The following is a 22,666-nucleotide window of genomic DNA, read 5'->3' as shown; positions in this document are numbered from 1 at the left end:
ATTAAATATATATATATGTATTTGTGTATATATATTTTTACTATATTATATTGTTATGGTATTATCCAGTAAAAATGGAAATCATTTTTTGTATAAAGTCGAATAAAACATAAAACAAAAATTTATTGTTTTTTGTTGTTGTTGTTTTTGCTCCGGAATGCAGCTTCTTCTAACGCCTCCAGCCAGCTCTCTGCCTAACGTCTTAAACATATCAAATTCTCTATATATATATATATATCTCCTTCATCTTGTTGTTGTTGTTGTTCTTCTTCTGATCTGCTTCTCTGTATATTCTGTATTGTTTTAATCCTCTCCAGCTGGTATGACCTCCTCGAGACGTCGCACAAACTTTACGCGCAACTCCGTCACATTGTCGCCTTTGAGCTGATCCTGCCAAGAAACCAAAAATTAGAAGATTCAAGATAATAAAAAAAAAGTATTCCACAAAATCCACACACACACACACATATCAATCCCACACACCCCATACACACAGAAACAGAGAGAGAGAGAGAGAGAGACAGATGTCCTTACCTGTACAAACCAGCACTGCACCTCCAATTGTACCATCTCGAGGGCACCACGTATGCAACCACTTAGTATGGCCGAATAACGCAAATTGGTCAAGTCCGCTGGCAGCTCAACAAATTCCGTCAATGGATTCGAATCAAAGATTAGCGAGAACTCATCACTGGCCGCCGACCAATTCGATATAGTTGGCTGTATATTGAGATATATGCGAAATGCCTGCTGTATCCGATCGGCTGTCTCCCGCATCTCCAGGCAACGGGGCGCCGAAGTGCGAGCCAGAAAGTCCTCGATCAGACGCATGCCCATGTTGTAGCCAATGCGCTCCAATTGTTTGTTTACATCCTCGACGTTCTCAAAGTCACGCAGCATTTGGGTGACCAGGGCGCCATAGGTGAGGGTCAGGAATTCGGAGTTCTTCCAGAGAAGCCAAGGAAGTAGGCAGAAAAAAAACCAAAATAATGGAATGGAAAGGAAAGGGAAAGGAAAGAAAAAAAACATAAACAAAAAATAAAAATTTGAAAAACAAATTTGGAAGAAGAAAAATAGAAAAAGAATGGAACTATTGATTACTCGAATCGGATTGGGCACGATATGAAAAAAAAGGGTAAACTCCGTTTCGAAATTTACTTAAGTCATCTGGCTCAGTTTCTTAGAATTGTTTGAATTTTCTGTAGTTATTAAAATAGCATTAAGTTTGCAACTATTTGATATGGCCAAATTGAAACCGAAGTCCCATCAGTTGGAAACAAATTGATCAAATACATTCTTATAATGTTAAATTTTTCCGAGTTCCGCGAGAAAACAATTCTTCTGAGTTTGAAAATGAAAAAAGTGTTAGTAAACTGTTGGAGAAGACTTTGCAGTTTTTTTGGATTCGGTATAATTAGATTTATTATTTATACAGTTTTTCTGATGATTTCTTATGTGTGTGTTTTAAATCTAATGACATAATAGAGAGTTAAAAATTATAATATTCCATGGATATCTGTTATCTGTTTTGAACTATTTCATCAGCTTTTACTTTTAATTATATATAAGAGATAAATATACATTTTACACAAACATAGCTGTATTTTAGGCGTAGAGTTAGAGACACGGTCTAAACGAACGAGTGTGAACGAACTATCCGGCTACTATTCCGTCTTTATGGCCGTTATCGTTATGCTTGGGGTCTGATGTGGAGCAATCAGTTTGGGGGGAGCGCGCGCAGTTCCCCGACTGAGTGTGGCCCCGCCGCTTGGGGCCATCTGAAGGCTACCTCCGCCGTCTAGACCACTGGAATCGCCCTTCTCCTGAGCGGAATGGAAGCGACCGCCTTCGCCCCGCGCCCGATTCATCGCATGCCGATGACGAGATTCATGCAAATACTTGCAGCGTTCCTTGGGTATGCGGGACTCCAACTTCGCTCTGGCCTGCCGCCGGATTAGAATGCGTTTGTATTGCTTGGCATTCACATAGAGGGGCTCCTCATCGGCTTCACCCTTAGAATTCTCGTCTTCGCTGGTGGTATTGGTGCCAGTGGTGCTAGTGCTAACATCGGCACTGATGTTATTCGCCGCCGAAGCGGCAGCTGCAGCGGTAGCACCAACGACGGAAGCAGCACCAACACCAGCCGTGGAGGTGGTTGCAACTGCCTGGACCTGAGTTTGAAGCTGATGCACTTGCTGCACTTGATGTTGCTGCTGCTGATGCTGTTGGTGCGCCTGCTGTTGCTGCTGGGTGATCACATTGGCGGCTCCTCCTTGAGCTGCTGCATTAACTGCTGCCATGGTTGTCTGTGGAACCATTATGATCTGCTGACCACCCTGAGCTCCTGGATTTGTATTCGCGGCTGGTGTTATCTGCACTAGTTGACCATTTATATTGAGATAGTGGGGTGTGGGTTGGGCAGCCACTGCCGCTGCCGCATTTGGATCTAAAGCGGCTATAGTGGGCGCCTGATAAAATATGGTTTGGCCATCGGGCAGCTGCATCACTTGCATCTGCGGTTGTTGCTGCGCCTGGAGCATGATCTGATTGGCCTGCAAGGGTATCAACTGCGGCTGCAGTCCTGCAGTGGCCGTCTGTGTCTGTGGTTGCTGCCCAATTATGATTTGTGCCGCCCCTGTGGGCAGCATTGGCATCGGAATCACCTGTATGGGTTGAGCGTTAGTAGCAGCTTGTTGGGCGGCGACGGCAGCTTGGGCGGCGGCATTGTTGTTGCTCTGCTGCTGTTGCTGCTGATTGTGGGTATTGTTGTTATTGGCGCTGCTGTTACCGGCTGCGGCGGAGCTCATTCTAGGCGCTGATACGTTGGTTGAGGTACGTTGTTGTTGGTTACTGCTAAAATGGTTTTCCATGTGTTTCCTCGTTTATTGTTCCTCTCTCACACATTACACACATTTACCAACTTACTGGAAAAGCGGAACGGAATATGAAGCCGATTTTTGAGGTGTCACTTGGCAAAAAAAAAAAAACATAAAGAACTAACTAGCCGAAACTAAAGCTAACCTATAGTTAGGGTCCCCTCTTCTCTTAACAATTTACTCTCTTCTTAACTTACCACTTTTTTGGCATCAAGTCGAGTGGCTTGTCGCGACATTTTTGTGCTATTTTCTATATGTGCAATAAGACGGCGTTTTGTTTTCTTTTAGAAATGTCAGTTTTTCCTCCTATTTTCACGCAAAGTATATAGAGTTGCCAGGTACAGTTCTTGATTCAGGGTTGCATGTGTTTGTCTCTGCATATATCGATAGTTTTTCTAGTGACGAAGTCGCTAGGTAATGTCAGAAGATAATTCAGCAGAGCGGCACCCATGTGCGTCAGCGTGACGTCAACAATAAGAGACGTCAACCAGTAGAGTGTGGTTTAGGTTTGCACCTACACCAACTATTGTTGACAAGTATAATTTTTCATTTCTTTTAAATTTAACATATTCTCGCTGTCAATTGCTAGCCATACAGTTAAAATGTTGCATTACCGAAATAAGAGTCTACTCTCGCATAATCATTTGTTTGCGCTACCTTCCGTCTATGTGGCTTGCGATGAACCCAAAATAAATCAACCCTGCGTTGATTAGAGCACATACAGCAACAACAACAATCAGAACAACAACAACGCAGAGAGCGTATAAACAATTTGCTCAGAGCTCCAGGTGTCAGCAGAGTAAATAAGAAAAACAATACGGAAATTTTTTGGAAACATATTATAATTTTTTTATTCGAACCAGTGTCAGGTGAAGTGCGCGAACAAAGACTACAACAGTAAAAATAATATTCAAAAATGGCTTCGTTCTTCAATGTGGGCGCTCTGGGGAATGTATTCTCAACTCCCATAGGACAACGTATCGGTGAGTGGGGAAATGGAAAACTGAAAGCTACGACCGTTGCCCCGCTCCACTCCCAGCCCTGCTCTGCTGTCGCTGCTGCTGCTAATGTCTGTGTGTGTGGGGGTGTTTGAGTGATTCAATCCAGATGCTCTGACAATATTGCACTATATATGTATTTATTAAGCAAATATTTGCGCATTTCCATTTCGCTTGAAAATGTCAAAAATCCAGAATTTCCTTCAAATGACTGACGGGCCGAGGAACCACTGGAAAATTGAATTTTCACAACTTTCTTTCTGGCCCCAATATGTGGCACGCACACACATCTTGCACCTAAGCCGCCCGCCCACCACAAAAAAAAAAGAAATAACAAACCAAAGCCTAAAAAGTAAAGAGAAAATGGAAAATGGATTTGTTGTTGCCTCTTTTTTTATTATTCATACATATGTACATATCAACATGTATACGTATCACTATGGCAAAATTCACCGCAAGAATCTCTCAGTAACTGAGTATGAGCCAAGTTGGTGGCAATTGGCTTCTTCTGATAAGATTACATTTGAAATTGTTGGCGGTTGGTAGGTGGGTGAGAGGACGGAGTTGGGTGTGTGTGTGTGTGAGTAATTTGTTGTTCATCAATATTAACTCACATATATTTTGTATTTACTTATTGGCATAGGCAAGGGAATGATTGGGCTATTACGATTTTGGGCTGTTAGTCCATTTTGATGACGCTTAGTCAGTTTGCTTTTACACTTCCATGTTGCCTTATTGCCTCATGCTTCGATTTCGTTCCTTAAGACTCCTCAAGCCTGCCACTATTTTTGCACCTTACTTCCCATACACCTGCTCCTGCCCACCTGTCCGCAACTTTTTTGATTATAGCTCATCCTGTTAGCCCCAGCTCCGTACGCCCTCCGCTAATTTTCGGCCTATTAAAACCTAAACTTATTTTTCTACTAATAGGAATACTAAAGGCAAACCAATTCGTCATAGCTTTTTTGGTTTGACTTAGTTACATAAAATAAATGTGTGAATTTATTTCATTCCATTTTCCTAGTCATTTTAAGCATGACTGTGCAATATGTTTGTTTGTGCGTTTTTCTGTCTCTGTGTGTGTGTTGCCTTGCTAATTTGTTGCTTCATTTTTGTCTCCCCTTTACCCCAAAATCTTCCCATGCCCTATTCCGTTTCATTCCCTCTAGCTTATAGCGACTGCGTCTGTCTCTTTTTAATTCACTCTTAACTATTATCCAGTGCAGTTATGTTTTGATTAGATTACAAAATTTTCTAATTATATTGTTGTTGCAATAAAGAGAGAGAGAGAGAGAGAGAGCGAAAGAGGGAGAATGACCCCCCATCACTAATGCAGTGAAAACAAAATATACAACAAAACAAAAACAAATCATTACAAATAATACCGCTGCATATCAGTGCTGGCAACTTTACTAGCCGAATTTGTAATTTCAAAACCAAAAAAAGGCTAAATTAATTTAAACAACCGTTAGTGATTATTGAATGTGTTTTAATTCATATTTCGTTTGTAAAATAATTCCAGAGGCTGCCACTGATGCCAGTTTGGCCTCCGAGAATTGGGCAGCCAATATGGAAATCTGCGATATGATAAACGAATCCTCGGATACGGCCCGCGATGCCATGCGTGCCATACGGAAACGACTCTCACAGAATGCCGGCAAAAACAATCAGGTGATAATGTACACACTCACTGTGCTGGAGACCTGCGTAAAGAATTGCGGCAAGGCCTTCCATGTGCTGGTATCCCAAAAGGACTTCATCAATGATCTGGTCAAACTGATTGGACCGAAAAATGATCCGCCGGCTATTATGCAGGAGAAGGTTTTAAGTCTTATACAAATCTGGGCAGATGCCTTTAAAAATCAGCCGGATCTCAATGGCGTAACGCAAATGTATATGGAACTGAAAAACAAGGGAATTGAGTTTCCAGCCACCGATTTGGATGCCATGGCTCCGATCTATACGCCACAAAGGGTAAGTGGGTTGGATAATACATAGGTAACGGATCGAATCATGATAGATTATGTTTCTATTCTATTTAGAGTGTGCCGGAGGTTCATGCACAACATCATGCCATTTCGCCGCAACATCAACAGATGGTGGCAGCTGCGGTTAACACTGGACCACCTAGCAGCAGCACTGGTCCCTTGCATCTGACACCGGAACAGGCGGCCAAGCTGCGGGCAGAATTAGAAATAGTGACCAATAATATGTCCATATTGAGTGAAATGCTGAGTGTATTAAAACCCGGCTTCGAGTCTCCTGATGATTATGCCTTGCTCACTGAACTGACCTCCACCTGCAAGGAGATGCAGTCGCGTATTGTGGATTTAATTGGTCGCGTTCAGGATGATGAATTGACCGCCGAGTTTCTGCGCATCAATGATGAGCTCAATAATCTATTCCTACGGCATCAGCGTTATGAAAAGAACCGTGAGCAATGTCAGAGCGGAGCCGGGCCAGGAGTTACATCACCTGCGGCAGTGCTGGGCGCTGCCATGGGTGTTCCTCCAGCAGCTGCAACAGCAGCACCTACTCTGCCTTCGCCGCCTGCATCATCCGCCGCAACGGCTGCCGCTGCCGCTAGTAACACACCCCAAAGTGATCAACTATTAATTGATTTGATTGAAAGTAGCGAAGAGCAGCAGCCACAATTGCCCCAAAGCTTTGGCCAGCTCAGTTTAGGTGCTGGTGCTGGTGGCGGAGTTGCTGGGGCCTCTGCAGCTCAAAAAGGTGGAGCTTCCTCTGCCGCTGCCGATGAGTTTGATATGCTGGCCCAATCACGCACTGAGTAAGCATCATCAAAGCACTTTCCATCTATCCTTTGTTGCAACTAATTGGTTTTTGTTTAATACGTTTCAGTAAAACTGATCTGTTACGGGATATACTTTCTGTGGATGCTGCTGCTGGCAGCAAGCCCCAACAACAACAACAACAGCAGCAACAACAACAGCAACAATCTCATCAGCAGCAGCACCATCAACAACAACAGCAACAAAAACAGAACCCGCAAATACGCTCAACCGGCGATCCGTCGGTGGTAAGTAAAGTGAGTAATCGAAACCATTGGAATTTGATCTAACTAATTTGTTGTTTGATCTATATTTCCTATTTAAAAATATTCTCCTTAATTTGGGCTAATTTTGGTTTTTTCGTTGATTTTTAAATTTCAATTTTTCTTTTGTGTTTCATTTACACTGTGATTTGGTTCCTTCGATTTGATTTGTTTTGGCACGATAGTCAACAAAAGAGAATGAGATCGATGAAATGGAAGCTTGGTTGGGCACCTCAGTAAGTAGTAACATCATGAACAACAACAACAACACTTGTTTAACTCTCATTAATCCATGACAACAACAACGCCTAAGTTATCATGAATTGAAAAGTCTCAAACTCAAAGTCTTAAACGAGAATGAAAGACAATATAAACTCATATCTACATACATATGTATATTTAGATCCAGTCGAAATTTTTCCTAGAGAAAACTGCTGATGTTTGGAACTTTTCATGCCGGTTTCCTCTCACAAGTATCACCTTTCATTCGATTAATTTTGCTTTTTCACTTATTTTTGTTAATGTTGTTAATGAATTTGTTTGAAATATTTGATATTGGAATTAATGTGGCTTTCTATGTACCCCCTTTTAACCAATATAGAAAGAGATTGACGGCATCGAGGAGCTGACCAGTTCCGAATTCGATAAATTTCTTGAAGAACGTGCCGCTGCCGCTGAAAATCTTCCAACCATTAATGCAACGAATTCCGTTAGTGCCGCCGCCAATTCAGATAGTTTACGAAAGACACCAAAGAAACAAGGAGCTGATGAGGATCTGTTGGCTCTCTGAGTGATCACCATCTCAGTGATGATGCAAGTAGCCTTCTGATCCTCCTCCAACTCCAATTCCATCATCAGCTATTTCTGATTGTTTACTCTTTCAAACAAAAATAAAATAAAAGAAAAAAATGTTACAACCAACAACAATAACAGCAACAACAATATAACATACATATTTATACATAACGTCTACTATATAATAGCAGCATAACTACATTACATATGAAACCGATTTATGTAAAATGCTTTTTTGTTTATGTTTTTATCACTATACCTCCCAATATTTCCTGATTTTCACCTATAGATATATATTATTATTATATACGAAAAATTATTCCAAAAAAAAAATGCAAAATCTTGTGTTGCTCTATTTGTAAGCCACAAAATATTATTGACGGTATATCTAATTGTAATAATGTATTATGTTTAAAGTCTATTTGTTGTTTATTTATATACATACATACACACGCATATATATACATATATATATATATATATATACGATCTTAAAGCTAATTTATTTTACCAGAAACTTTAAAAGAAGAAAAATACATTCAAGCACATACTAAAACAAGAAAAGCATCTCTCTTTAAAGCAAAATATTATACATTCATGGCCTGTGTGGGACCACCATAGATATCCTCCTCCTCATCCTCCTCCCCAGGTTCGTCTTGCTCCACTTGTTCGAGCTCTTTATCCGTATCACTATCCTCCTTCTCTGCGGTTGGTCGACGACCTCTCGCTTTTTCTAACTTCAATTCCAGTTCTTCAATTTTTGCTTTCTTCTCATTGATCAAGAGTAAAAACTTTTTCAGCATTTTCGCTTCCCTAGATTTGGTCTCCTGTATGAACTTTTCATATTCTACAAGAACTTGAGAGTCCTTTCCCAGCACACTAGAGGAATTGGAATCATTGGTTTGTTCTATAGCTGCATCCAATAAACTGAAACAGTTGGAGACTTTGCGAAGCGGAATATCCAGATAAAGTGTTTCATAGCCAGAACACTTGAATAGCTTGAATACTGCCTCCGGCGTCGTCGCCGTCGTCTGGCTGTCAGGAGAACTGACTTCATAATCGAATCCCGTCAGACCCATGTTGGTGGTGAGGGCCTTCTTGCACTCCTCAAAGAACTCTTCATACGGCTGATCCAATTCTTCGGCAGCGGTACGAATATCATTGAATTTAAGTGATCCACGGTACGGAAGATTACTGCTGGTAACTACAATATCCAATTCCAGTTCATCCTCCAGCCATTTGCTGTGGGCATAAATAAATGGCTTCACATCTTCCACCTGACTATGTGTGAGTTGAGTGCGTTCTAATAATTTCACAATGAAACTCATGGTAAGTAAACAATAACAAAGTTTTGAGCTACCGGTACGTTAGAGATGACATAAATATTGAAGTGACACCATCGATAGATCGTTTAACTTTGGCGTTAACCAACACTTTTTCATGCCCAGTATATTGATCCCCTATTTTAACAGGTACCAGTATTTCATAAACATAGTGGGAACAATATAAGGCACTTTGTTTTTATTTATATTTATCGATAATATTTTGCGATAGCAGCTCGTGCTGGTGCGGCAGGAGCGAAATAAATTGCTTAATTATTTGTGTCAAAAGTGTATAAAGATTAAGTCAATATCAAAACATTGGAGGTCTTTGGGGCTGTCAGTTCATTTTAGAAAACGTTCTCCCGGCTAATAATTTTTTTGTTTGTGTTTTGTGATTGCCTTTGCGTCTAGCATCAGCGTCGTGACGGAAAGAAATAATCAAAAATTAATAAATATGCAAATGTGAAATAAATGCAAACAATTATTAAGTTATTTTACCGCGGAAAAATTCAGAAAATCACACAAAGTTGAAAACCCCCTACAAGCGCATATGCAAACAAACATACACAATCGCACTTGCACACACAACACGCAAAAACGAAAGCAGCAGCAGCAATAGAAGTGGCTGGGCAGAGGGCAGAGATTGCAAAAGAAGTTCGTTGCCTTCTAAAGAACCAACATCTAAAAGTGCAATAGATTTTGCGAAAGAAAAGAAACACAATAAAGAAAAAAAAATCGAAGTAAGCCCGGCCAAGAGCAGCAGCACCTAACGGGACCTGCGTTTGCTATAAATAAAAACAACAGCGGTGACTGCGGCGGCAGCAGCGACGTCAGCAGCGGCATCTGTTTATCATATAAAAATAAACAAAAGAAAGATAGAAGAAAACGAAAAGAAATAAGAAACAAATAGACAAAGGCAAGGACTGAAGAGGCGTCGAGGTGTGTGTGTGTGTGTGTGTAGACCCCGAGGCAAGGTGAATCCGTTGTGTCTGGGTTGAAAACAAAAAACTTAACAAATATGAAAGAATAAAAACAAATAAAATCCAGATCCAGATCAGATCCAAAGTGAACTCAAAACTAAAATGCCTTGCGATAATGCGAAAACTTCATCCGACATTGAGCATGTGGATTGGAATAGTTCGGGTCAGCCCTATGCGAATGTCAGGTAAGTCTCCTCCGATTCCCCTACCTTTTTCCCGCCATCTTATCATAGAATGTCCTTGACATGCAGACCCCAAAAAAGAAAAACAAACCAAACGACAAAAAAACGTGTATAAATTATTAAGCGGCAAACCTTTAAGTTAAATAATAACCTTCATTCCTCTTCGCCTCCCCCCAAAACCCCCCTAAACAATTGCCAAGGGTCAGTGGGTGGTTAGGTGGTGCGGTCAGTCATTATTTATAAGTTGAAGTAGTTGATTGGACAACAAAATTGAAACGACAAGGACCACATTCTGACATTTGTGATTCGAGCCAAATTAAGGAGCAAACATTTCGGCAAGTTGAATCGATAATATACTCCAACAGAGTCTGTTGGGCTCCGTAGTAATCTCTATTCCTTTTGTCACTCTTCTTTCCTCCACTAACCTCCTTCCCTAAGCCATTCCACATCTACGTAGTTTGATCTCAATGAATGAGTAACTTTTCTCTATAAAATCCATTCGGATTCGCCTTTATCAGCCACTTACCCTTAATAACAATCATAATGAAATCCGATCATGAGAATGGCGCCCAAAGCCGCCTTTGTTTCCCTTAGGCCTCAGGCCTGGGAAGTTCCCATGCAATTTCGTTGTTTGCAATGGAACTGACGCCGAGAAGCTAGTCATTCATTCATTGATCCATTCTTCCATAGCGTTTAGAGCTGGTTTTGGGCTCACACCAAGTCAGTGCGGCATTTAGTTTAAAGTAGCTGCTAATAACTATCATTAAAATTGCTAATATGCTTAAACTAATGGAGACGTTAAACGGAAATCCAATTGATTATTATGTGTAATTCCAGTAGTCTTAATTTTGCAATAAATCCCATTTGTTTTTGCATAATTAACCAAGTCTAATATGCAAATATTTATTCACATGTGCAACTTGTAAGCCAACTTGAACCCGTTTCTACTCAATCCGATCCGATGTAAATATTTATGTGAAATAAATTCCTACTATAATTTATAGCACACGGAGAGCACGAAGTCAGTCAACACCTTCCAGAGTGTGAAACCTCTGGACGACTTTATCAACATTACAAATCTAATCTGTCATAGATAATGACACCTATTTAGCAGCTCTTTACCACCCACCAGCACCCAGCACCCAAAGGTGCCATACACTGGGAGAAAAGTCGTAGATAGTTCTCCAACTCGATGAAGATCTCAAGAAATTCAACAATTCGACCATATTCCTGGTCCTATGATGCCCCTGACAACACTTTTCCACAGGTCATAGGCCAAATTATTTTCAATTGCGATCAATAAGTTCAAGTGTATACAAATATTTTGTATATATATCTTTCTCATACAAATACAAACACAGACACAAACATATACATATACAGAATAAACGTATTAAGTATCTTTTGCTGTTGGCTCACTTAAATATTTGCCCAAGTATAATGTGAAAATGTAAAATGGAGCAGCAAACGACGAACGAACGAAGCAACAAAAAGGAAAATATATACGACAAAACTGATAAGAAATTCTCTCAACTATTGCACATATTGTTGTACTATACAAACGTATATATATATATATATAGACATAAGTGTACACACATCGGGTGTAGAGCACATGATATACATACATATATAATAAGCAAACAAAGGGGCACAACTACTTCCATATCCCACTGTGAGAGGGGTGTGGTGGAGAGGGGGGTTGGAGGAGCGCCCTCATCACTGCTTGACTTTTTAGCATTAATTGCCCTGACATTACCTCCATCCAGACCAAACCAAAACCAGTTGGAGCTTAAAAATAAGTTTCTTCAATCCACCAACCAACACAAAAAATGACAAAAGTAATGCGCAAAATATCAAACAAAAGCCCAACTGTTGGATTCTCCCCCCTCCCCCTCTCCCAACCCTCTAACCCACAGGGAGCGATTGAGGCAGAGAGAGAGAGAGGGAGTCTTTCTTGCTCTACGCCCTCTTTTTGTTGTCGTTGTTTAGTTGGTCATACGATTATCATTATTTATTTTATCTGCTTTTGTTTCATTCTTTCGCTCTTTAAATGTAAGAGAATGAAAGTGATTAGGTTTCGGATCCTCAATGCAGGATATCAGGGAAATTTCCTGCCCCAGATCTACATCTAGATCGACCACTGCACAAAACGGGTTTAGCCTTACTCCATGAACGACTTCATCTCATCATACTCTCACTTTCATTTACGCCTTGTCACATTTGTGTGTCTGATCCACAGTGGCGGATTCTCCCCCTTCCGCTCTTGTGATGATTTTATCGGCTATTCTCCTTTACGATCGCTATATCTAGAGTAGAATCTGGGGTATTGGTTATTGCCCCAACTCTGTTATCTGATAACATTAATTCCCACTCAGTGATAATGCAAGCAATTGACTGATTACCTTTTGACAAGGAGGAAAAACAACTTTTTAATCCATTTTCAAACCCTCAACCCTGCCCAATTGATGGCCAAGTGTACATACATACATACATGTATAGAATTGCTATTGGCCGAGTAAAATTCATTGGAATGACAGCGGAAACAAAATGTTGACAAGGGCAAACAGCAAATGCTTCTTTGGAACATTCCGCTCCCCCCTTTCCCGCTCATTCTGAATCCTGGTGCCTGCAATTGCAATTGAAACTTGAGAAACCACCCGAAAGCCGGCAATAACCACACACGCACACTCACACACACACACACACACACACACACACACACACATAGTGAGCTGAAAAGTTTTCATTCACTTTTGCACCTGTCTCCGCTTTCAATGCCGCTCCCCCCAAGCACCACCCTTCCCTCATCAGTGTTCAAATGGAAATGCGATAGCATCATATGTGTGTGTGTGCCTTTTGCCCGCCCTTTGAGAAGGTGTAAACAACTTTTGTTATAAAGTTTCTACCATAAACGAAATGAAATATCGATCACACCGAAAACGGAGACAGAGACAAAGCGAGAGAGAGAGAGAGAGAGTGGGAGACATTAAGCGATGATTTAGTCATCTAAACGAACTTTAAATGAAACAACTCCTTCATTTTCAAAATCAATTTCGCGTCATGTGATAACAGACGCAACACGATCGAAGATCGATCTATAGTATAGTATATCATTGTTAACCGTCATCATCGTCACGTTATTAAGGAAGAGGAACAAACTTCACAAAGCAAACACTCCTTGAAATTGCAGAAGAAATCCCAAACAAGAAAAAAGAGAAGAAACTTTTAAATCTTTGTTGTTGCTTAAAAAAGAAGCGAAAACATGTTTCAACTCTCAAGAAATGCCATAAAGATATATATTTGTGTGTGTATGATTCGATTATCGAATGCTAATTGCGGCTAATTATTGCGTCAATCATCAATACACACACACAGACACACACACACACAGACACACAGACACACGCTTATCAAGTGCGGAAACTGTTTTTTCATTTCATTTTCTCTGATTTGATTCTGTGGTATTGGCACAGAGGAAAGCAAAGAGGAAACAGGTGAAAAGGAAAGTGCGAGTTAGCCGGCAGGATGCCAACAAGACCGAGAGAATGCCATCCTGTCTGCACTTTGCCGTCCTGTTCTGCTTTTTGCCTTCGTCCTTCACTTCAATTTACTTAGAAAGTAATAGAATTTGTTGCGACTACGCAACGAAGAGGATACTTAACCCCTCCCACCCCATGTCCTTCGCCGTACATACATACATACATATATATTTTATGAACTTACAACTACTAGCAGGAAGCTCTAGTGGGTAGGAGGTTTCCATCGATCCAAGGACAAAGTCAATTGCTAAAATCCAAAGTATTAGAGACAACGCAACGCAACTAACGAAACACATGCCACATGAAAGCCCATGACCGACCATGCCCATGTCCCTGACCATGTCCCCAGTTTCAGTTCAAGTCTTCCCTGTCGACAGCCACAACAAATGGAACCACACAGAGACACAGACCAAGGGAGTGGAGTGAGTAAGTGTGTGTCCTGTGTTCGTCCTTCGTCCGCAATCACGCACTCTAAAAAAAAAGCTGTACACGAATGTGGCAAATGGAGGTAGGTCGCCGCTTCCCGTCCACCTCTGGCCCTCCTCGATTATTGGCTGGCTCTATAAATTGGAAAGTAAAAGTTTTCGGCTTTAACCCACCGAACACCACCCGCCCCTTGCACCCGTAACCACTGCACCCTGCATAGGGTGTGCTATTTAATTGGGGCCATAATGATAGATGATGACTATCCTCCCCCCGACTAACCGAAAGTTAATTGCCAACCCCAGCCGATTCGAATCTATCCATTTCCAGCTCCAAATTCTTAACAGTAAATCCCAATGTGTGGGGAATCGATATATGCATATGAATCGATTGACGAAGGGGTTTCCCCTTGCCCTTCCCCTCCCCCCGAATATCGTTTTCGGAAAGAAGTCGTGCGAAACGTAATTGAAATTCATTTCAAATCAACCAAAAGAGATCTTCATACAAAGTTAAACGTTTTTGATGGCATGGAACCCAATTGTTGCGAAAGGGTTCTGCTATATCTGAGAGGGAAAAGCTCATATCGGTAGAAAGAGTGTGTGTCTATATAGAATCAAGTTCTAAAGAATTTTTAGAATATTAAACGGAAATGAGTTTATTGCTTTGATATTTCAGCAGTTTGTCCAACTTGTCGATGTAACTAACCAACTAAATATACATATATACATACATATATGTATGTATGTACACTTAGTATGTAATATATAGTAGTTGTATATATTCTGGTGTGATTACGGAACAATGTGTGTTGTTAGGAACGTGACTTTTGAGCGGAGGGAATTGCCACTGTGTGGACAACACTTTCGAAAAGAAACTGATTCTGTATACAGCTGCCAATTTTTGCTGTGATTCATTTTGTTGTGTATGAATTAAACGTGACAGGCACACACACTTCACACACACACTGAGTGTGTTTTACATTAATATTACTCACATTCACGAGTTCATTTCCATCATTTGTATTAATTTATGCTTCAAAAATTACATATGACAGAGGGGAAAAAGTTATGAATATGCAGATATAGACAGAGAAGAGTTGGACAGGACGGGGGGGCAGACGACAGACGCACAGAAGTCAATTGGAGTGACGTACTCTCTAGCGGTCGAACGAACAGTTATTGGCATAATGAGGCAACAGAACCAATTTCCAATCCTTTGTTGAAAGGCCACAAACAAAGGGGAGGAGGACCACGTAGCCAGCCCTTCCTCCTCCAACTGACTGACTGACAGACGGGACTCTCCTTCTCGATTGCTGCTGCTGCTGGTAGAGAGAAAAAGAAGCTTTATGCTGCCAATCAAGTTCAGATAAAGAGATGAAAATTCTCTGATGCTGGTTCCGTCAAAATGGTTTCCATTAGTGGCATCTCTCATCTCTAGACTGTGATGGGGAAGACCCCTTTGCCACGCGCCAATCCCAACGCGGAATGGTTGGGAGGGGGAGGGCTCCTCGAGGGGCCACAGTTCATAATAAGTTATCTGCAGGTGCGTCGCAATTGTTTGCATCTGCTTTTTGTGCTCTTCTTTAATGTACATCTATTCTATTGTGTGTCTGTGTGTGTGGGTGCGTGGGGTGGCCACGTGTCGTCCATTGCCGACAGACAAAGGTCACAGGAGCAAGTCCCAGGTGTTACCCCCCATAGATCTTTGAAATCATCACGACCCCTTCTATCTAATCTATGTACATATTTTTCTTCTTCCAGATTCGGTTCCGGTTCGAGTCAGGCCTCGCAGAATAGCGGCGACATTTGTCGGATCTGCCATTGCGAGAGCGATCCACAGAATCCGTTGCTAACGCCGTGCTATTGCTCGGGCAGCCTCAAGTATGTGCATCAGGCCTGTCTCCAGCAATGGCTGACTGCATCTGAGACGAATTCATGTGAGCTCTGCAAATTTCCATTCATCATGCATACCAAAATCAAGCCATTCAACGAGGTGAGTTCAGTCCCAACAACAAAGTCGTCGTTTTATCTAACCAATTTCCATTTTTTTTTTACAGTGGCGCAGCCTTGACATCTCCGGAATTGAACGGCGGCGTCTCTGCTGCTCGGTGCTTTTCCACTTGGCTGCTGCCTTGTGTGTCATTTGGTCGCTGTGCGTGCTCATCGAGCGGGCAGCGGATGATGTCCAACGTGGTCAGATAGGTAAGCACCCCGAAGTGGATTTTAGGGATATCTTTTACTTTGGAGATTGGATTTCAGATTGGCCCTTCTGGACGAAATTGGCTGTGGTTACGGTGGGTCTAACCGGCGGCTTTGTCTTTATGTATATCCAATGTAAAGCCTACTTGCATCTCTGTCATCGTTGGAAGGCACGCAACAGGTTCGATCCCACTAGAACGAAGTGATAATGAGACAGAGTTTTGAATATGATCTCTTTGCAGAATTCTACTTATCCAAAATGCCCCAGAGAAGATTCATCCCTTGGCTCCACCCTCGCCTGTGGCGGGAAGCCATCATCAGCAGCAGCAGCACTTTAGTGAGTCGATGGGTCAGGGGTCAGGAGCCGGTACAGTCGAGATTAACAATATAGGCGGATCTGCCGGAGATGGATCTTCGTGCGCGGCTAATTTAGAAAATGGAGCTGCTTCCTCAATGGCGGGTGGAGGCTTTGGGGGAGGCGGCGGACTGCTGCAACAACGTCTCCCTTTGCCTCCACACAGCAATGGCAGCAGCTGTGCGGCTGGTACCCAAACCGAGGACTCTATGAATGTGCAGCAACAACAGCATCATCAACACCCAGAGCATCAGCTTCACCAGGAGGATCAGCAGCATCAACTGGAACTGGAGCAGGGTGATCAGCAGCATCACCTCCATCATCATCATCATCTGGGCCAAGTGGCCGTCGCTGCCAATATCGAGTGCTCTCAATCTCAACATAATTATGACCGAGATTGGGCCCTAGACGACGTCGTCTCGCAGATCTCCTCGTTTCGTCCTTGCCCGCAGGGTTCGGGTAGCATGACACCGTTCCATGACTCCATACACAATGTCCTCGAGCACTCGGAGAGCTCCAGTCGTGGCTCCAACACAGATCTGTGTGCCGGCTCAAGGCAAGATCTGAGCGCCTCGGGTCTATCCACAGACACGGGTCGGGAAAATGCCCTTCAATTGAGCAGTTTCAGTGGTAAGTGACCGAAGCATTCCTCCTCACATATCACATTTAACAATCTCTTCTCTTCTCTTCGCTGACTTGCAGGCAGCGGAGAGCACAAGGCTCCGTCAATCAGCAGCGGTGTCTCTCATGCTGTGGCCAATGGCTTGGGGGGATTTGTCTACAAGCCGCATCAGACGAAACGCTATTCCAATTCGTCCATCTTTCTGGAGAATCGTGATATACTTAATGACAATGGACTGGGACAAGCCCAACCCTATGACTTTTGTACGCCTCCAAAGATGATGGACTACAGCCAACAGTTGGGATGCTGTCTAACCGATTGCCTGGATAAGCTGGATAAGAAGGATCATCCAACGGATGTAGTGCTCGACATGGATCTACCCACATCACCCTTATCACCGCCAGCGGCTTATGCCAGTCATCATCATCAGCAGCAGCAGCAACAACAGCAGCAGCAGCAGCAGCAGCAGCTGATCAGAAAGCAGCATCGTTCCTTTGATGCTGGCGTGGATGAAGTGGTCGACAATGGGCCCAATCGGCAGGCAAACCACTCGTCAGCCGATATTCAAATGGATCGCTCTCGTTTGTTCTTCAAATCGTTGCCAAATCTCAGCAGCAGCTGTGAAAGTCTCATCAAAAAGTGATCAGCCACCATGGACAGAAACAGAAACCCCAATTCCACCCCGCCACAAATACTTACACAAACTCTCTATAACAATAACTTATACCTATGTATCTATCTATCGATCTATCTTCCTAACTACAGATTTGTCAAGTTGTCCTTTGTTTTTATATATACTTTGAACTAGCTTATATTATTTTCATCATCGAACCATAAACCATGAACAATTTGAGACTGCGAAAGAAAACATGACAAGAAAATGAAACAAAACACAAAATGATGATACAAGATGTAGAACAAAACCTTTAAGACATTATTAACAGATATCGTTTGAGAATTGTAATTAGTTTTAGGCACTGAACAAAAAATCAATATATGTATATATTAATGTGAACCCCGAATGGCAAGGGATCTTTAAATGGTTAACTAACTTCATCTTGCTGGAGTCACAAATCGCCACGGATTACAATTTACCAATTATTACACTATGCAACAGGTACTCTTTACTTTATTATGCAATCGATGTAGCTTGAAAATCTTTCAGCGAATATGAACAATTGTTAATATTCTTACGGGACTATGCAAATGGCATCTTTTCTGTTATTTTGGAAGCTATTAGTGTAGCTAGTATTATAAACATCAGAGATTGTTGCATAGTGTGCACGATTAATCAATATATATATATATACACAAGTATCTGTATACATTCGTATGACGTAAATTCGCATAGACCGACCTCCATCTTCCCCAAGAAAAACCTCATCTCATATATTTCACAGCTCCCGCCCGCTGACCCAAAGCCAAAATATACAACCCAAAATCCAAACATACTTTCATAAATACATATACATACCTACATATATATTTTAGTCCAGGTGTACGAGATGTAAATGCTGTAGAAGAACGATCGAAGAGAGTGAAGAAGGAAACAAACGATGACGAATTGTGAATTATTATTCTTAATTTTTTTTGTGTTTCTTAACTTCTAAGTCAAAATGAAAATTTAAAAAATTGATCTGTGATTAAGCGTCATTGAATTTGAATATACATACACTTACACCCACACATACACACACACATCTAAAAATCACACCCACATCATAAAACATCAAACAATTTTACTTAACAACAAGAACAAGAAAAAGTTGCAACTAGCAACAACAACAACAAAAACAAAACCCAACATGACAGCCACTAAACTGACAACAAAAAAGAAAAGAAAATTGATAAGAAAAGCTTTCTCAACATTTACATACAAAGATAAATGAAAAGCGCAAATGCTCCTTGAAGTTCGGGCTCGGCCCAAACAGCTTCAGCGGCCCTCATTTAATGCGATCGATGTGTAAAGGAAAGCCGTTTTAGTTTTAGAGAATATAGCATAATATACAAACACACATACATATATATATGTATATCTAAAAATATATATGCATACTTATGATCGCTGCAAGTTACGAGCATAAATACAACAACAAAAACTAAATGCAAACTAAATTTTTTATTACATATTAAATATTTTCAAAATAATAAAAAAAAATATGTGCAATCATCACGTTTTACGAATTTTAAGTTTTCATGAATGGCATCGCAACTCCTTCACGAATGGTTGCCCCAAAAAGGATGCCTCCGGAAAATCATCTTTGCGTTGCCTGTTAAACTCAGAAAATTCGCCGATATTAATGCGCGTCAATTGACATCACCAGGTCCTGAAAAGTCCTTCGGCTGAGAAAAAGAAACTATTTAAAAAATTGTATCCATACACCCTAACTCAAATCACTGAGAAACAAAGAATGGCAAATATTTTGAGAGTTAAAGGCTTAGGTCGAAAATTTTACAATGCTTACATTAACACCATGAAACTGACACTACTGAGTGTGGCCGCAGATGAAGAAGCCACTTTGCGACAGATTAATGTATAAATAAAAATACGTTTTGTTAGCGAGCTCAGGCTGGTTGGCAAATATTTTGTGCTATTTTAGTTACCGCTTCGTTGTCGACAAATTACGATTAAAATCCAGCGCCAAAGCTGAAACGGTTTGCCCTTATTTTTGTACAAGAACTAGTTCGCGTGGCTTGTAAATATTATTGTCAAGTCGGTGTGTAATCGATAACCAATACGAGACAACTCTGTTTGCCGGGCCACGTACAATTTACGACAAGAAAAAAGAACTAGAACTAAATTAAACAAAAACCTGATTAAGTATATATATATACATTAAGTAAGTAAAGCCGCTTGATTGTTTGTATTGATTCATTGAGGATACGATCCTGCAAATTTCACTCCAAAGACCATGGATACCATGCAACGCTACGTCTCGCCTGTAAACCCAGCAGTATTTCCTCACCTGGCCACAGTTCTACTCATAATTGGAACCTTCTTTACGGCTTGGTTCTTCATATTCGTCGTCTCCAAGAAGAATAGCAAGGAAAAGACCCTGATCAAGGAGCTATTGATTAGTCTGTGTGCCTCAATATTCCTCGGCTTTGGCATTGTATTTCTGCTGCTAACTGTTGGCATTTATGTATGAATAAAGCTGAATTTTTAGTAATGTTTATAAGGGATATTAAATTGTGTTGTTCTTTTCATTTAATTTATTAAAATTAAACATTCAAATTTATAGATTCACGTGGTGTTTATCGAATACATAATTATATGATGATTAAGTCGGGAATAAGGGAGGTATAGGTAAACGTAGGTATAGGCATTCAATACTGCCCCAATCTCTTAGCCGGCTAAGCCAGCCTTTTGTCTACACTTTTGCATGGTGGCCCTCAATATGAACTGTTTGCGCGACAATGTGCGCACATGCTTTAAGAATGTCTCCAAGTCAATTACGCCGCCTCGCAGTCCCTCGCCCAAATAATAAATGGCATCCTCGGTGGCAGATTCATCGGCGTAAGCGTTTAACAATCTATGGGGAGGGAAAAAAAGGAGAAGCAAAGTCAAGGCCAATGTTCTACACACTGTAAATGGCACAAATTAGGTATCCTCACTGTCTATATAATGGCGCTGTGGTAGTCACTGCCTCATCTGGATCGATGGGCTCTGCATTCTCCAAACTTTCCAGGCTCTTCTCCAGCTCCTGTTCCTTGTCGCGCAACACATTTATGTTTTTCTGCATATCCACTTGCTCTCGTTCCAATCGCTGAATGATGGCATCAATTTTCGCACTACCCTCAACCAGTTCCTGTTTGGTGCGATTTAATGTCTCGATTTCAGCCTGATACTGGTTCACCTTCTCCTGTATGCGGCGACGCAGTTTGTCCTCGACAGCGCTGATTAGTGATGCTTTGATGTGCTCTTCGGTAATTGTGCCAGTTGAAGTAGCATTCATCGATGGGCTCTACAAGATGTGCCCATGATTAGTCTTAGAGCCCACTAAATGAACTTGTGATCGATCACTTACATAGCCGCCAGCTGGTGGATAACCTCCACCACCACCAGCTGTTTGTGGATAATTCATGTATGGTGGATAGCCACCAGCACCTCCTGCTGCTGCACCTCCAGGTGCTGGTGGATAGGGACCGAAATTGGCGTTACCTGTGGGATATGGCGGAAAATTGCCACCAGCACTGGGATAAGGCAGAAACATATTACTTGCTCCAGGACCTCCCATGGCACCACCTGGTTGCGGCATAAAAGCTATAATAAATGTTTAGTCAGAAGCCATTTGACACGGATAGGGGTAGGAGGGAGGGGAGACTTACAATTGTTGGGATATGGCGGTGTCACTTGTTGTTCCTTGGGCTTTGAATATACTGGCGGATGATCGCCAAATGTCACAATCATCACCTGGATTAGCGATAGCAAATCGGATGAATGGGGCTGCCAGTCATGAAGATATGGCAAGTAGACTTTGCCATTATGATCCACATACATGGACACCTTGATCTGCATGGTAGGAGTGGGCTTCACAAAGCACATTGGGGCATTTTGTGGATGAGTGTCCATTAGCCATATGCAAATGGGAATGAAATAGGTGTTGCCTATGGATTAAATGGATTTATGTCGATATACAGATAAAACTTATATGCTACTCACTCTTGTATACAACGGGTATGGTGCCTTGCAATGTGAATAAGTCCTTGGATGTTCCATCGTTGAAGACTGCAACAAGATGCATTACCACAGATAATGAATGCGTAATTAAAAAGACAAATTAAAACCGTTTGAGTTTCTTCTCACCGAATTTCTGTAAATCGTAACTTAAGCTCCGATATGTCGTGACAACATCCACCACATCCTTTTTGGTGGCCGCCACATATTTATACTGTAAATGTATCAAATAAAGATTGAAACAGTTTACACTGAGTTTTTTGTTTTTGTTCTTTCTCTCTAACGAGATGCCTCGCAATGGGTAAAATACTTTGGTCATGACTCATTTCCCCTTTGTTTGGCTATTTACCTTTGATAGATACTTTACGATTTGAGTCTCCTCGACTGCTGGCATTCTCGTTTTCCAACTAATTTAATCGTAATGTCGACGGAGTTGTTGTGTGTATTAATTTTTAATTTCGTTTTCTTTCGTTAATTTACAACAATATAACTTTGCCAGAGTAGAGGTGGGAATCCCATCGATAGTTCGATATTTTTTTTTCATCGCATTTATCGAGCCAAACCTTTTCTCAACTCCCAAATACTGGGTCTCAACTGCGAAAGCTATATTTCATTAACTGAAATCTAATTAAAATGTTTA

General features: G+C 41.4%; 7 protein-coding genes across 8 annotated transcripts; 3 read left to right on the top strand and 4 right to left on the bottom strand.

The window, feature by feature from the left end:
* Positions 1-5: 5 nt before the first annotated feature.
* LOC6639022 (trafficking protein particle complex subunit 3) lies at positions 6-3,130 on the bottom strand. Its single transcript, XM_002062478.4, has 3 exons — positions 3,074-3,130; positions 535-945; positions 6-390 (listed from the first exon to the last, which is right to left on the bottom strand). Exons 1-3 carry the CDS (start codon positions 3,110-3,112, stop codon positions 304-306), a joined length of 537 nt encoding a protein of 178 aa, XP_002062514.1. The 5' UTR covers positions 3,113-3,130; the 3' UTR covers positions 6-303.
* On the bottom strand, positions 1,405-3,128 carry LOC26529505 (nuclear transcription factor Y subunit alpha). The gene is made up of 2 exons (XM_023181741.2): positions 3,074-3,128; positions 1,405-2,924 (listed from the first exon to the last, which is right to left on the bottom strand). The coding sequence occupies exon 2, from the start codon at positions 2,868-2,870 to the stop codon at positions 1,665-1,667; it is 1,206 nt and encodes a 401-aa protein (XP_023037509.1). The 5' UTR covers positions 2,871-2,924; positions 3,074-3,128; the 3' UTR covers positions 1,405-1,664.
* Positions 3,131-3,604: 474 nt separating the features above from the next.
* LOC6639023 (TOM1-like protein 2) lies at positions 3,605-8,101 on the top strand. 2 transcript variants are annotated; one of them, XM_015179117.3, is made up of 7 exons: positions 3,605-3,675; positions 3,740-3,859; positions 5,397-5,848; positions 5,917-6,665; positions 6,737-6,923; positions 7,115-7,165; positions 7,531-8,101. In XM_015179117.3, the coding sequence occupies exons 2-7, from the start codon at positions 3,793-3,795 to the stop codon at positions 7,717-7,719; spliced, it is 1,695 nt and encodes a 564-aa protein (XP_015034603.1). In that variant the 5' UTR covers positions 3,605-3,675; positions 3,740-3,792; the 3' UTR covers positions 7,720-8,101. The 2 variants fall into 2 exon arrangements, with proteins under 2 accessions (XP_015034603.1, XP_023037504.1); XM_023181736.2 differs by having other exon boundaries at positions 3,612-3,859; positions 6,737-6,914.
* Positions 8,102-8,197: 96 nt separating this feature from the next.
* LOC6639398 lies at positions 8,198-9,123 on the bottom strand. The gene has a single exon (XM_002062480.3). The coding sequence runs from the start codon at positions 9,050-9,052 to the stop codon at positions 8,312-8,314; it is 741 nt and encodes a 246-aa protein (XP_002062516.1). The 5' UTR covers positions 9,053-9,123; the 3' UTR covers positions 8,198-8,311.
* A 140-nt stretch (positions 9,124-9,263) lies between these two features.
* On the top strand, positions 9,264-18,457 carry LOC6639399 (putative uncharacterized protein DDB_G0277255). The gene is made up of 6 exons (XM_023181737.2): positions 9,264-10,211; positions 15,934-16,165; positions 16,230-16,374; positions 16,432-16,552; positions 16,614-17,356; positions 17,429-18,457. Exons 1-6 carry the CDS (start codon positions 10,129-10,131, stop codon positions 17,989-17,991), a joined length of 1,887 nt encoding a protein of 628 aa, XP_023037505.1. The 5' UTR covers positions 9,264-10,128; the 3' UTR covers positions 17,992-18,457.
* Positions 18,458-20,080: 1,623 nt separating this feature from the next.
* Positions 20,081-20,531, top strand: LOC6639400 (transmembrane protein 258). The gene is made up of 2 exons (XM_002062482.4): positions 20,081-20,188; positions 20,258-20,531. Exon 2 carries the CDS (start codon positions 20,261-20,263, stop codon positions 20,495-20,497), a length of 237 nt encoding a protein of 78 aa, XP_002062518.1. The 5' UTR covers positions 20,081-20,188; positions 20,258-20,260; the 3' UTR covers positions 20,498-20,531.
* A 15-nt stretch (positions 20,532-20,546) lies between these two features.
* LOC6639401 (tumor susceptibility gene 101 protein) lies at positions 20,547-22,542 on the bottom strand. The gene is made up of 7 exons (XM_002062483.4): positions 22,376-22,542; positions 22,156-22,240; positions 22,012-22,077; positions 21,678-21,956; positions 21,377-21,612; positions 20,964-21,313; positions 20,547-20,881 (listed from the first exon to the last, which is right to left on the bottom strand). Exons 1-7 carry the CDS (start codon positions 22,418-22,420, stop codon positions 20,695-20,697), a joined length of 1,248 nt encoding a protein of 415 aa, XP_002062519.1. The 5' UTR covers positions 22,421-22,542; the 3' UTR covers positions 20,547-20,694.
* Positions 22,543-22,666: the final 124 nt, after the last annotated feature.

Source organism: Drosophila willistoni (genome assembly GCF_018902025.1).
Source record: "Drosophila willistoni isolate 14030-0811.24 chromosome XR unlocalized genomic scaffold, UCI_dwil_1.1 Seg144, whole genome shotgun sequence".
In the NCBI taxonomy this organism is placed as follows: Eukaryota; Metazoa; Arthropoda; class Insecta; order Diptera; family Drosophilidae; genus Drosophila; species Drosophila willistoni.
The sequence above is the reverse complement of the archived record's forward strand: the minus strand, read 5'-3'. Positions and strand labels throughout refer to the sequence as shown.

Coding starts and splice junctions, on each gene's coding strand:
- LOC26529505 (XM_023181741.2), bottom strand. CDS start 2,870: ATGGAAAACCATTTTAGCAGTAACCAACAACAACGTACCTCAACCAAC.
- LOC6639022 (XM_002062478.4), bottom strand. CDS start 3,112: ATGTCGCGACAAGCCACTCGACTTGATGCCAAAAAAGTG. Junction 946..3,073: donor GACTTGATGCCAAAAAAGTG/GTAAGTTAAGAA, acceptor CTTCTCTGGAAG/AACTCCGAATTCCTGACCCT. Junction 391..534: donor TGCAGTGCTGGTTTGTACAG/GTAAGGACATCT, acceptor GTTTCTTGGCAG/GATCAGCTCAAAGGCGACAA.
- LOC6639023 (XM_015179117.3), top strand. CDS start 3,793: ATGGCTTCGTTCTTCAATGTGGGCGCTCTGGGGAATGTATTCTCAACT. Junction 5,849..5,916: donor CGATCTATACGCCACAAAGG/GTAAGTGGGTTG, acceptor TATTCTATTTAG/AGTGTGCCGGAGGTTCATGC. Junction 6,666..6,736: donor CTGGCCCAATCACGCACTGA/GTAAGCATCATC, acceptor AATACGTTTCAG/TAAAACTGATCTGTTACGGG.
- LOC6639398 (XM_002062480.3), bottom strand. CDS start 9,052: ATGAGTTTCATTGTGAAATTATTAGAACGCACTCAACTCACACATAGT.
- LOC6639399 (XM_023181737.2), top strand. CDS start 10,129: ATGCCTTGCGATAATGCGAAAACTTCATCCGACATTGAGCATGTGGAT. Junction 16,166..16,229: donor AAATCAAGCCATTCAACGAG/GTGAGTTCAGTC, acceptor TTTTTTTTACAG/TGGCGCAGCCTTGACATCTC. Junction 16,375..16,431: donor TGTCCAACGTGGTCAGATAG/GTAAGCACCCCG, acceptor ATTGGATTTCAG/ATTGGCCCTTCTGGACGAAA.
- LOC6639400 (XM_002062482.4), top strand. CDS start 20,261: ATGGATACCATGCAACGCTACGTCTCGCCTGTAAACCCAGCAGTATTT.
- LOC6639401 (XM_002062483.4), bottom strand. CDS start 22,420: ATGCCAGCAGTCGAGGAGACTCAAATCGTAAAGTATCTATCAAAG. Junction 22,078..22,155: donor TTACGATTTACAGAAATTCG/GTGAGAAGAAAC, acceptor ATCTTGTTGCAG/TCTTCAACGATGGAACATCC. Junction 21,613..21,677: donor ACCGCCATATCCCAACAATT/GTAAGTCTCCCC, acceptor CATTTATTATAG/CTTTTATGCCGCAACCAGGT.